Raw genomic sequence first — 14,879 nt, forward strand, 5'->3', positions numbered from 1 at the left:
TTTTTTATTTGACTATGCTATAGGGGCTGTAAAGTTAGTGTAGTTCATAATATAGTGTCTGTACCTGTGTGTGACGGTTTTCTTACAATTCTTATGTGATTTTCACCCCAATATTTATTTTTAACAGCATACAAAATGACTGCTGTCTCGGATTTTTCCCAGCTTGCAATGCGGTCGAGACCTGACTCATTAGTCAGCTGATGACAGGGAGCCTGTCTGCTTCAATGGGTGGAGGGATCAATCTGCAACTAATGCAACAGCTGTAGGCACCCTGATTGAAGACCACAGGTCTGCAGCTCATTTATGTTTCAATGGGTGGGGTAGCTGATGTGTGGGAAGGAGGAAAATGGTATCATGGGATTTGTAGGCAAACAAGAAAACTGAAAACAGGAAATACAAGTTCACAGAAAGCTAGCCCCAGTGTTATGGTAATCTCACAGCATAGCCATTCAGCCCAAGACAAGCACAGATCCTTCCTAAGCATGTCCATTACTGTCTGCCAGGAACATACTAAAATCACCTTATGGTGGATAACCCCTTTAATGTTTTAACAAGATGTACAACATATAAAAAGTTTTTGTATCTGACAGTGCCCGTTTAAAAAAGGAGAAGGCCTTGTGTGTCTATTCCCATTTGTATAGTAAATGTATGGTTAACTGTTAATATGGAATGTTATGGGTTTAAAAGAGATGTTAAATTTTTGATCTAGAAAAGAAACATCTTCCATTGATCATGTGCTTGGTAAAAACCCATATGATCAAATAAACTCTCCATTTGATTAGGAAAAAGTGGGCGCTAATGGAATTCTATTCTACCTTCTCCAGATATTTTTCAGGAGTGTCAGTATTCATTCACAATAGAGTTTAAATTACAGTGTATCAAACCTTAATTGACCAGATATGTAGATTTGTATTTTTGTTTGTGAATCGGCAGGGTTGTAATGCAATCCTTGCATTTGTTTAAATTTCACCTCCATTTTCAACAGAAATTTTCTTGAAAGTGGTTGATTTTATAAAGGATAAACCATTTAAAAATATTTGCTGTGATTTTAATAGTGTGATGAATACAATAAAAGACAGGCAAAGTAGGGGATGTAATTTACATAAGAGTCAGACATTATTGTACAACTTATGTGAAGAGATTAGTTGGAAAAATGTCTGGAGAGGTCTGTTTCCAGATGTTTTTTTTTTCTTCTAGTTCCTCCTACATTACTGCCTTAAAGGGGTACCCCTGTGGAAAACCTTTTTTTTGTTTTAAATCAACTGGTGCCAGAAAGTTAAACAGATTTGTAAATGACTTCTATTAAAAGAAGTACTTTTAGCTGCTGAATACTACAGAAGAAATTATTTTCTTTTTGGAACACAGAGCTCTCTGCTGACACCTCTGTCCATTTTAAGAACTGTCCAGAGTAGGAGAAAATCCCCATAGCAAACATATGCTGCTCTGGACAGTTCCTAAAATGGACAGAGATGTCAGCAGAGAGCACTGTGCTCGTGATGTCAGCAGAGAGCACTGTGTTCTAAAAAGAAAATAATTTCCTATGTAGTATTCAGCAGCCAATAAGTCCTGGAAGGATTAAGATTTTTTAATAGAAGTAATTTACAAATCCATATAACTTTCTGGCACCAGTTGATTAAAAAAATAAAAATAAAAAATAGTTTTCCACCGGAGTACCCCTTTAAGGATAGATTTAATTCTTACATATGCTGGTGTTTTTAGCTTTATGGACAGCATGTGGTATGAACCCAGAAGTAAATCAGGCCATTCTCCCATGTTAAGAGTTTAAGGGATTGGGGTTGGAGTTATGGGGACTAGAAGTAGCCAGAGTAATCCTTAATCGCTGGATGTATGGATGTGGTTACATAAGGAGTTGTGGCTCAGGAATTAATGTTTCGAGAGATAAAAAAAAAAGGGTTCTGCTGGTATTCAAAATGGTATTCAAAATGTAAAAGGAAGATTTATTGGTCCAGAATATTGGAACAAGGTATTTTGCTTCAAGGAGAGTATAATAAGCGGTTTGTCAGGGACACCATTTAACTATGTGTGTCTTACTGATGCACTTATAGAAGACTGTTTGACAGATCAAAAAGCCATTGGCTCCTCACCGTGTCAATCTCTCTTGTGGCCTCCAAAGTTATGCAGGCAGCCACAAGAGGCCAAACATCCTGTCCTCCGTGCTCCAGCACGAGTGACACCATCATCATGAGCTGAAGCACAGCCCAGAGGAGAAAAGGAAAACAAATGCCACACGGTGGACCGCATGGGGGCAAGGTGCGTATAGTTTTATTTTTTTTATTAATCTTAGCACGGTCTGCTGCTACTGCATAAAGGGGGCGGAACGTGACATCACACGCCACCCGCCCTGCGGTCGACCATAATCAGACCTAGAGCGAACACCGATTATAAACGGGGTGCCGCGTGCATGATCCTGGGCATCCCAAGCTGCGGGACTCCCGCAATCAGGCATCTTATCCCCTATCCTTTGGATAGGGGATAAGATGTTTAAGCACCGGAGTACCCCTTTAATATAAGTTGAGCTGTAGCCGCAACCTGCAAATAAAATCGCTGAGGCAAGAGGTATTTCAGTATATACTATTTGGAGAATAGTCACTTAGTAATGTAGAGGACTTAAAGGACTACCATATATGAAAGGGTAGAAATGTACAATCAGATAACAGTGTAGCCATTGCATAATCTATACACCCATGGTTATGGTATATAAAGAGGCCTAACAGAAGCAAACATGAAGAACAAGGAAGAAGGAAGGAGGAATGCAGGGCCAAGCAGACCAGACCAGACCAGCTTGATGAAGGATGCTGACAGAGATGTCTACCGTAGGACTTCCCAAGATGGATCCAGCTCACACAAACCTCAGTTGGTGAGACAATTCTATGGACATGCTATATAATATTCCTAACTGTATCTACTTATGCAAGAACTGCTTTTACATGAGATGATTTGTTCTGTCTGCCATATTGTCAAGAAGCTTACTCAATAAATGTATATTTGTTTTTACTATATTCAAATAAGAGCTCACTTATTTCTCCAATGGTGACCGTGTCATAAACTATGACCGGTATAAATATTTAACACTACTATCAACAGTGGGGCTACTTATACCAATTACAGGACAGTGACTATTACCACCTATAGGGTAATACTACTACCACCAACAGGAGGGCTGCTGCTACCTAAAAGGGGGCTGTTACTTTATATAGAGGGCTGCTACTGTATACAGGGGTACTGCTACTACCTACAGAGGGCTGCTACTAACTACAAGGGATCTAGGGAGTAACTATGTACAAGTTATAGAGGGCTGCAACTACCTAAAGATCTTAACTATCTACCACTAATAGGGCGGGGGGATGCTACTATCTACAGGAACTGTCTACAGGGGGCCAACTATTTACAGAGAGACCTATCTACAGGGGGCAAACTATCTACAAGTTGAACCTATATACTCAGGGTACTTGCCTAATGGGGGAGACTACGTGAAGGGACCTGTCTACCTACTGGAGTGACTACCTACTACCTACTCTTCCCTGACCTACTTATCTACCCACTCTACTGTGTTGAGCCCAACATGTTTGTCTGGCAGGTTCTGTGGAGATGAATTGTGGCTGAAAAAAATAATCACCAGGATGGTCCGGTTTGGATGGAGAAGAGAAGATGTCACTTGTGAGTCACCAGAAGTAACCGTTATCACTTATATGTAATAAAGATCCTGTGTACTGCTGGTCTCTACACTGCATGCACTATTTCTTCCGTTCATTCTCCCGTCACAAAATAACGGCATATGGGATTTTCTAACGGACGTTTAATGGCCGATTTTCAGGGTTTTCATAACGGAACATCAAAAGGATCTTTAAAATGGATGAATTTTATAGTGTCAAACCAGCCTAATACGTAGGCTCTATTTTACCCTATTGTCCCTTTATATGTTGGGCTTTAGAGTAGAAGCACTTACAGTAAAACTGACTATCTTTATTCTGTGGGTCAAAACCATACCCATGTTTACATGATTTTTATTATTGAATCATGTAAAAAAAAACTTTACTATAAAAAAAAGTAAAACCTTTAAAAATAAAAAAAATAAGTAAGTTTAAAATTGCCATGTTCTGACTTCAATAACTTTTTCCCCTGCATATGGGGCTACATGAAGACAAATTTTTTGCCCTGTTATCTGTAGCTTTTATTTGTATCACTTTGAACATACTGTATTTTACTTTTGGATTACTTTTTATTCAATTTTTTCTGGGAATAAATATGACTGAAAATAAGTAATTTTTGATTTTTTTTTTTACATATGGGAACATAAATATTATGTGATTAAATTTTTTTTTATTAGGGGTAGGGCCGATTTATTTAAAATAAAAAAAAAGGAATTTTTTTACATTTTATTTACACTTTTAAGTCCTCATAGGGGACTTTTATATGCAATATTTTGATTGCTAACACTGAATAATGCTATGCTATTGTGACTAAAAATAAGTAATTTGGGATTTTTTTTAACATATGGGACCATAAATATTATATTTAAAGAGTTCAGATACTTGTTTATTCAATTATTTTTTTTCAATGGGAAAAGGGGCGTGACTACATTTTTATTAGGGGTAGGGCTGATTTATTTAAAATTAAAAAAAGGATTAAAATTTTTTTTTTTACACTTTTAAGTCCTCATAGGGAACTTTTATATGCAATATTTAGATTACTATCACTGAATAATGCTATGCTATTGTAGAGCTATCTGAAATCTACTGATTGAGCCTGTATATTGGCCCCAGACCCCGCATGGAGCAGATGAGAGTATTAAAACTGATTGGATCCACGCATATATGTTGCAGGGGTGCCGATCAGACATTCATTGTTCCCATAGTATTGCAAAGATTGGGCTTTTAAATTATATATCTTCATTGATGTGAAAAAAAAGAACATTCCAAAGCCAAGGACACCACCTCCTTTTATCAAACAACCAGACTTGGTTGGGGTACCACAGAGCACAATAGTTAGCTGATAGGCTTAATCTTTATCTGTAAGCAACCTTATTAAAAACCCATCTACAGGAAACCTATCTGAAAACTTATTGATTAACTTTACATGTTTCTCCATTTATTTTGTTATACAATGAGGAACATGTATGAAACACAGTGCAAACAAAAGAGGTGCCCTGTCAATAGAAACGAAAGAAATAGTTTTCTAACTTCTATAGGGAAACCTATTCCCTGTGGCCTTGTGCATTACGTGGTATTCACATTCATAATACAGGATTGATAGTACCATACAGTAACTCTGTGTGTGCCTAAGTAGCAATAAATAAAGGTATATGTTAATAGTGGCATGTATCAGCGCACCAACCTAAAGTGCTATATAACAGAAAGCTACGAACCTGCTACACCCTGCAAAAACCTATAATTTTCTTATTCCTTAGTGCCTCCGCCCTCAATCTATGGGACTCAGAAGCTTCTACAGTGTCTATACTCTGCTTCCAGAGTAGTATGGAAGCTGCACATGCACAGTGGTGGTATGAGCCAGCTGTGCAGTAGATCTCACAGCACAAAACAGCTTAGTGCTTGTAGGTAGAGCCATCAATATTTATGAAGAGGGTGTTGTACAGGGCCAAGCTGCAGGAAATAAGAGTGCACCAACGGGCTGCAAACACCCCTGTACCAAAGGAAATCATTTACATATTTGGATTTTTGGGCATTACTTGGGAACTTACCACATATCAAAAGAAGGAAAACAGAGTTGGAATCAGCATCACCGACACTATTAGCCTGTACCAGCAGGTTACTACGAGTGAAGCTCTTAACAGATTCCTAATGCTATGTTCACCTGGTGCTAGGACCTCTCCATAATGTGTGTCTCCATAAAGGGCAATGTATTTCTGAGCAGCTTCTGCTGAAAGGATAAGCACGTTTCTTCTTTTGGTGGAGACCAGAATCTAAATTTGGGTGTTGGAAACATTGGCTGCAGAAATTCCACCATGTCCACGGTGCAGCAAAATTCCATTGAAAAACATTGTGACTTTGCTGCATCAGAACACTTACAAGTGGAATTTTTTCGCCAGATTCTGCTTGGAAATTCCGTTGTATGAACATGGCCTTAGGTTGAAAACCAAGGAACCCTTTAGACTCTACACCACATTCTTGCCATCTTAAAATGCCTAAGAGAATCCAGATCTCCATGACTTTAACAAAAATTTTTGTTATACTGTTCAAATATTATTATACATTTAGTACTGAACAGAACTGCAGTCTAATCCAGAAAAAGGGTTGTGTTTCTAGAGGTTTTCTAGCCTTCCAAGTAAAGTTTATACACTTTTTTTTGGGGAGGGGGGGGGGGGGGGGCGCCACCAATACACCAGAATCTTTGATATTACAGAAACGGTCACGCCTTAAAAAGCATTTTGATTGAATAGTTTTCTTTCTTCAGGAACACTAATTACTCTGTCTATATACTTTTCACCTAGCACACATCCATTTTTTTCACATTGAACAAACAGCATTTCCAGAAAGGTACTTGACTCCTTATGATAGAAAGACGCCATGCAAAGCATACACTGTGACTGAATAAACAGACGCAGGTTGTCAATGTAATGCTTGTGAACTATGTGGACAAAGTCAGGAGGACAACAGCTAAATGCAATTCATACAGATATTATTTACCCTTCCAGATCTACAGTTACTATGATAAAAATTGCTTTGAAGTGAATCAGCGAGCTACTAAAATATACACAAATTAAAACACAGCAACTACTCCAAGGTGATAAAGCAAGGTGATGTTTAGGCATCAATAAGTAGCATTCACCTATTCATGATAAGGTCACGTTGTACTTTGGAAAATGATGTGAAGTACATAGCAATGGCAAACGTGTAACTGACCTAAGACCATAACCCAGTTTGAATGTTTGCCTTTCGCCAGATGGCACAACCATGGTGGCTTAGAAACCACGCATAGGAATATGGCTTCTCGCTACCCATTACTGTCCTAAACATGTATCCAGGGATCAGGGAAACAATCTTGGATTCCTAGTACTTTGGATGCTAAGAAACACAGATGTGTTTTATTCTGCCAAATTTCTTGCCCACTGGAAATCTGCAGATACTACCAAAGAAAAAGACAGCTACCGTTAAGTGGCCACTTATTGGTCGTATATGTTAGTAGATGAATACAACAGCGCAGGACAGTGAAAGAGACAAGTGGGTTTTCCTACAGAGTTACTATGGCTGCCATATTTGTACAGGCCATGCTGTAATAATAACTACTTTATGCACACATCTTTGTGGCTGGAAATATTTGAGACACTTCTACGTAGTTGAAGCAGTTTTATGGGTCATTGAATTTAATGAATCCATTGGAAGTACTATTCAGCCAATAGTTTCTCATAAGTTGAACAGTGGAGAGAAGCTTAAGGGTGGAACATGTGTGCAGTAATGTTTATACCTAGCTTGGTAAACAAAAATGGTGTAAGCATTACTAGTTTGAAGAAGTTGAGGGTTTCATTTGTGCCACAAGTATGGTTGGTGGGTTGTAGCATGTGCTTCTAGGTTTCTATGTGACTTTTGATAGCTAGCATTATTGCTATTCTCAGAGAGTAAGGCTAGGCCGTTTGCATCTGACCAGTTAAGGGTCAGATCGGCTTTTATTTTTCTTGGCCCGAACAGACCCTGAAATGGGTTGGGTGCAAATGGCTACTGCTGGGTCCCGACAGACCCCATGCAGAGATCTGGTAATTTTACAGGAATTTAACAGAGAAAAAAAGAACGGTGAGTGGCACGTAAAATCTTTTGCTACATATAAATCTGTATCTAATAGCATATCAATGTTTTTCTTATGGGTGTATTTATTTGGAATTGTCCATTAAATCAACAGCAACACCAGTGTTTTATTAAATTATTTATTTAACTCCTAGCAAATACATTTTAGACTTTTCTTTTTTTAAGTTCCTTTCTATTCACCTTGTTAAAGGAAATGAGGCAAAATCAGGGTTAATGTGGGTGAAACTACCAGTGGGTTTGGGAGTGGCTCATGTCTTGCAAATTCTCACACATAAGGACATTTGCATATCTCAGGGAATGAAACCAGCTCCTTTAGACAAGTATTCTCATCACTACAACTAGTTTCACCAGGAGTTCAGACCTCTTGCTGTAAGGTATTAATTTACACCTAAAATGCACTGGTCACACTCCCTGCAAAACAACCGTAAACACCAATTTTACTTCTGTGTTCATACCAGTATACCCTAGGATTATTGAGCGCAGTGGATTTAGCATGTACGCTTATATATATATATATTTCATGTGTAGTTTGTCGGTCTTGAAATTAGAATATTCATTTGCAAATTGACAGTGGACATGTTACTGTTTACTTTGGGTAATAAAACGATGTGTAGATTGTTACTGTTTTTCCATGACTTCATGCATTTTCCTAGAGATCACACATTTGCATGTTATTGATATAGTAACAAAATGTACTGTACCTATCAAGCCCATATAAAGTGCTGAAAATAAAGTTGAAAATGCAGAGTATCTGAAGAATGCTGTATATCAGTGACTGACAGCTCTCTCTATATGCACACTTGTACACAGATAGCTGTCAATCACTAAACCTTTTCCCAAAATCTGATTAATCTGCTCAGCTCCTTTAGCTCTATAACTGGATGCCTACAGATTGAGCTGCTTTTTCAATGTGATAGGTTTCCTTTAAAATTATAAAGGAAATGATGGGCTTTGCTAGTCACCAAATTACATTTCACAAACCTTTGTATTTGTAATGAGTGAAAATTGGTGTGTCCATCCAGCATGTGAAAATGGAGGTACTTCACCATCACTACACTCATAAAGTTCACACAGAGCCAATAGTAGGGTTAATAATAATCTATTACAATAGGAGTATTCAAGAATAGAAAATATATCATACAGTGAAAAGATCACATACATAATGCAAATAGACACTAATAACCATCAGAACTAATGCATCGTAGGACTATTTAACATATGATACACAGATCACACAATTTATTTAATAGAGTAAATACTGTAAATAAAGTCAATTTGTGTAAGATATACTTAAAATAAAACACAAAGGAATGCAGCTTCTCCAAGTGAGGAACATACATTAAAAAAAAAACCAATCCATTACCAACAAGAAGAATGGATTAATCCAATGAGAAGGTATGACTAACCAGCGTCTACTGGTATTGTAGCTAGCAATTTGGGCCTGGACAAGCATTAATAGTGCACTTATAGATCGTTTCACACTAAAAGAGGAAAGAAACAGGAAATCATCATCTAAAAGTCCAGTTGATAAACAACCTGGTAATATAGCGTAAAAGGCACATAGTTGCGAATTAAGGCCAATATGGTTTTTATAGAAAATATCCCCTTTACCATGACACATCTTTATCTTGTAGCACAGGCACATATTTTTGGTTGATCAAGGTCCAAGAAAAAAGTAGAACAGAAAAGCTATTATATGGGGTGATACTGGAGTGCAATTTGGAGCCTTAAGGCACAGGGATCCCTCTTCTAACTAATACAAGTTATGTGAAAGGATGGAATTATAAGTGTTTCTCCATGCAAACCGTCTGCTTGTTCAACACTTTGTAGCAATTGCGCACATATATTGTACTTTACACTCTGATGACAGCATGCATTGTACCCTTGGGTAATGATTAAGGATTACTTTCAGAAAGAAATTTTAATTACAGGAACAGCTAAACCTGAAGTGCTAAGCAATCCTCAAACTGAGCGGAGGGTGTAATCTTTAGGTCAGGGCTTGTCCAGACAGACATCTAATTTTGTTATCATAAAGGTCAAATATAGCAATGATAAGGGGGCAGCACATATGCCAAGACTTTTCCTGTAGTAAAAGGTGTGGACAGAAGAGGGTCTGGGACAGGTATACTGCCCCTCTTGGAAATATAGGAATTATGTGATAATTACACTGAGCCCCTTTAATAATCTCCACCCTGCTACCACTATGTAGACAGTGAAGTAAGCTTTGAGGACTTTACACAGCCCTGGAAAGTGATAGGAATCAAGGATTCGGCTGACTACAGGTGATGGATATTATATATATCATGGGATTGGCCCAAGATATAAAAAAAAGTACAGCACCACTCTTGTTTAGGAGATCTGTCTGGTTATTGCAGTTTATTCCTATTAAGGGGAATGGGGCTGAGCTGCCTTATCAGAGACATGTCATTGATGAGTTTCTTTTTTTAATCTTATTATGAACAATCAATTCCAATGCTTCATGCTACCTCCTCTCTGCCTTGGTAATATGAGAGAAGTGACATTCTGAAAAGTGCACTGATGCCTGTAATAAATGTCAGTACAATCTAGTGGATGCGGTGGGTATGCGCAGGCTGATGAGGTTATTTATTAGTATCTGTTTTACAGTGGCAGTTTGGGTCACACCGGCCACACGTCCAGCTGAATATATTTGTAATGGGCTGCAATAAATGTATTATAATATGCTTAGCAATCAATGGCAGTCATTTTGGAAGTAGACAAATAGTTCAACATGTCTGGTCTGTCCATCATCCATTAACAAATGTACAATATGTTGCAACATAAAAGTTAAAGAATAAATACCCTACTGCATAGGGGGTGACACAGCAGGGATTTGAAGGGGCAGGTTGATACCTCAGCTACATTGGGCATTAGGTAGACTCATGAAGGGATCACTCATCTCATTACAATATATACTACGCACATTAGGAGAGACCATTAATCAGTCTTACAGGCATTCTTTAATGCCACTGTTTCACAATGATTATATAAGAGAACAATCTGAGGAGGCTGACCTAATGTTTTATAACCATTCTCTGCAATATAACAGAAAAAAAACTTTTACATTAAAGTGACCCTTCTCAGAATGTTTAATAGATGTAAATATAAAAATCAGTGAAAACCATCAAAAACACTCAAGATAGCTACATTCATGAAGCACAAACTGTGCAATCTTTTCTCTTTGTAAGGCAAGGGGTGCATACAAACTTTTCTTGTGGCTCTTTGTAGCAGCTACAATTTCTACTTTGCTAATCTCATGCAACTTGTGCGTAACACAAATGCTTAACCGTTATTCCATGTTCATTTGCCATAAATAGTTTTCTTTTTGAGGAACTTTGGAGTAGCATAAAAATACACAAATTTGTGAAATAAAAATACCACTCTAAGCTGAATCACATGACAAAAATATATGTATGGAGCCCTGCCTTACAGTGCAAAAGTACATTTTTTATTTCTCCTAATGAAAGATCCTGCTGTCTCCATACAAAAAGAAACAGACTTTAATAAAGTTACAGAATAGACATTTACATAAAGTCCTGTTTCACCAATAACAACCTGATAAGAGTATTAAAAACTCCCATTGGTCTGTGTATAGAAATCATTAAGATAATTGTTTAATTCCAGCCCCTTTCATCAAATGTAATGCATTGGTCCTGATCACAGATTGCCTTTTTTTTCTGGTTAAACTACTGCTCTTCGAGCCAGGATGGAGCATCCACTCCGGGGGTTTTCAATTTAACGTGGAACTGCTTCAATGTTTGTTCAAGCTGCTTCTGGTTTCCGGCAAAGTAGGCAGCAATTGCATTGTGGAACAAGACAAGCTGATTGTGAAGAACTTTAACCTAGGCATGAGAAAAAAATGTGCATTAGAATATAGTTTGAATAAATAGAAATTTTGCAAAGAAAAGCTTTCAGAAATAACGTAAAGTGAACTATTCAAGCAATTCGCCCTGAAAAAGTTCCAGTGCATATCATTTCTCCTCTAACAAAGGTAAAGGTAAACAAAGCTGTTCCTCAGATAACCAAGAAATAGCAAGTCCACATCCAGCCTAATAATAATAATAACATTTATATAGCAGCAACAAATTCCACAGGACACGTTTACAAGTCTAAGTGTACAAATAAAGACAATTATCTGACACTAGAAGGTACCCGATCTTCAGGGCCCGCTCCGCTCTGCCTATAGGCAAATTAGACAGCCGCCTAGAGCTCCCTCGTGTGAAAGGCGCTGCTCTGCCCGTCAAAGAAACTTAGCCAGAATCCGAATCACCATCTCACAGCTAGCACTACTCCCCCGACACCATAATAATTAGCTTTCTCCAGCTTGTCAGAGGAGCAGTGCTCCTCCTCTCTGAGGCACACAGACGTGATCGCCCAGGTCAGGTTTATCCAACATCCTGACATCCAACATCCACATCCCACCCCCCCCCCTGTCCCCCATACCATAATAATAAGCATTCTTAAGTCTGCAAAATGAGCGCAGCACTGATGCACACCGCACTCCTTCCTGAGGTCTGTCTCATGAAATCCGTCTCTCCACCAACCCCCCACGACCCCCAGTGTGTCACCTCAGAAGATTACATAACTAGGTGGTTTGTTAGTGTGTCACGCCAGTAGTAAAGGAAATTATACGAAGAGAGTGTTTGTTACAGTGTGTAACCCCAGTAGAAAAGAGATTACATGAGGAGAGAGTTTGTTACAGTGTGTCACCCCAGTAGTAAGGTGATTACGTAAGGAGGAGATTTGTTACAGTGTGTCACCCCAGTAGGATAGTGAGGCGTGTAAAAGGGCAGAGACAATGGGTGGGGTCAAGGAGGCGGCAAAATTAGCTTTAGCCTAGGGTGGCAAAAATCCTGGCACCAGCCCTGCCGGTCTTTCTACCTAAACCTTGTTGGAGAGGAAAAGCATACTCATGTCCTGTCCTTAAATGAGGATGAGCAGTGATGGAGATTATAGGCTTAAGTCAAAGCAAAAATAGGGCATTGGCTTGCAAGCTGGACAGACATACTAAGGCGAAGTTCGGAGTTCCGTCAGCAAATTAACCCCTGGAGAATTGCCAAGTACCCCAGGTTGGGAACCACTGCCTTAGACCATGGTTCATCTGCTGTACTTCACTGAAGCCCATTTCGCTTGCATTATACATAGCCACTGGACTGTACCCACATCTCACAGTTCTGTCACCTTCAGGGATTCCCCAGTCTTTCCAATGCACTAAACTTGGAACACATTTTGAATAAAAGTCAAATTCCTCTCCATAAGTGTGTGGTTACATAATAGGTTGAACGTTGACAACCACCCTACAAAAAATATAGTAGATAAGACCACTAAATAAATAAATTCACATCCCATCACAAGTGAATGGAAAAAAAACAAAAAACAACAACATCTTTTCTTTGGGGAAAAAAAGAGGCCTTCTCAGTATCGTACAGTAGGATTAAAAGCTTTTTTTTACACAGAATAAATTGAACCTCTTTGTCTCCTATTAGAGCATTTCCTTTAAGGTCTAAATATAATTTGTAATACGTTTTTATAATCAGCTTTTAGCAAATAGAGGAGACAAACAACACTTTCCCAGAATTTAATTAGACTGCTTATGACAACCATGTTTAAACGGCTAAGCTGCTCAGAAGGTTTGCTGCGGCCCCACACACCAAAGTTCTTTGCACTAATAGCCATCAAGCAGCAGAAGAATGCTTTGTTCTGTCCCAATATGTGCCCAGTCCTTTGTAAGACCCAAGCAGCATGATGTCACCTCCTCACTACCAGCTATTTAAAAATGTCTGTGTTCATATGCTTGCAGTTAGGGGGGAATGCACTTTATCCTGGGGGGAAAAAAAACTGATAAAATTCCTGGTAATACACAAAAAAAAAAACATATGCTCTTTATTTATAAAACTGCTACATAGATACATTAAAAGAAAATATGTTGCAGCAGAAGAATTGAACAAATAAAATAACATATCTTTGCAAGATTTAAAGGACATCTGCAGCGTTACAAACACTTATCCCCTATCCTCAAGATAGGGGATAAGTGTTTAATCGGGGGGGGGGGGGGGGGGGGGGGGATGGGGGGGTTCCGAACGCTGGGGCCCCCGGCGATCTCCTGTACGGGGCCGCGGCTGTCCCGTGCAGGGGGCGTGCCAGCCGCAGCATGACGTTGCAGCCGGCACGCCTCTTCCATACATCTCTATGGGAGAGGCGGGGAGGCAGCGTTCGTGCCTCCCCGCATCCCCCATAGAACTGTATGGGGACGGGGAGGAGACGGGGCTTCGGCGCTACAAGCCTTAGCGTTCACCATGAGCGCTTATGGCGGCGCCCCGTTAGGGAGATCGGGGGGGGTCCCAGCGGTTGGACCCCCCGCGATCAAACACTTATCCCCTATCCTGTGGATAGGGGATAAGTGTAATGCCGCTGCAGTTGTCTTTTAATTCTGATTGAGAGCTAAAAGAGAATAGATGTCTGCATGTCTGCAACTGTCCATGTCTTCTCCCGTATGCCACCTCGGGTAGCGTTTTAATTAATACCTTAAGTGGAAAAACACTGCAGGAGTATGCTTTAAAAAGTGTGAATGTGCGAGTAGCAACACCATCAATACCAGCCAAAATCACATGCCTCACCGAAGAGAAGCAAGTATGCCTCACCGAAGAGAAGCAGTTTTGCAGCCATCACATTATTGGTGAGATAGTTAAATGTCAATAAAATATAGCACTGTAATCTTTAAGTTTATAATTTTTTATGGCCCGCAAACAAACTGCTAAATTATCCAAAACGGCCCCCTGGCAGAAAAAAAGTGCCCCACTCCTGTTCTAAAGAGTAGGCAAAACAGTGGTGGGAGTAAAAACCACTGGTGTGTGTTTAGAGACCCTTTCAGACAATTGATTCCACAGTGACTGTTTACGAAATTATATTTAAAAAAAAGTATGTTAACTGTTTATTCTCTTACAAAACCCTCATAAGCAGTACTGCATATAAATTTCCTTAAAGGGGTACTCCGGTGGTTAATTTTTTTTTGACTATATGGCATCATCTTTGTAAGTTTAGTTTTTTTGCAATATACATGTGTTATATGTTTTGGCAGCATGT

The 14,879-nt window shown here is 39.1% G+C and overlaps 1 protein-coding gene across 6 annotated transcripts in view; it reads right to left on the reverse strand.

Moving 5' to 3' along the window:
• Positions 1 to 7,926: 7,926 nt before the first annotated feature.
• ARFIP1 (ADP ribosylation factor interacting protein 1) overlaps positions 7,927 to 14,879 on the reverse strand; it is a 117,443-nt gene continuing 110,490 nt past the window's right edge. For 3 of the 6 annotated variants that reach the window (XM_056562679.1, XM_056562651.1, XM_056562685.1), the window contains one exon: positions 7,927 to 11,638. In XM_056562679.1, the coding sequence (XP_056418654.1) occupies positions 11,483 to 11,638 (156 nt within the window). In that variant the 3' untranslated portion in view covers positions 7,927 to 11,482. The remainder of the gene's footprint in view (positions 11,639 to 14,879) is intronic. The other 3 variants (XM_056562660.1, XM_056562642.1, XM_056562670.1) reach the window with 1 other exon arrangement.

The sequence above is a fragment of the Hyla sarda genome, chromosome 1 (genome assembly GCF_029499605.1).
Source record: "Hyla sarda isolate aHylSar1 chromosome 1, aHylSar1.hap1, whole genome shotgun sequence".
NCBI lineage: Eukaryota > Metazoa > Chordata > Amphibia > Anura > Hylidae > Hyla > Hyla sarda.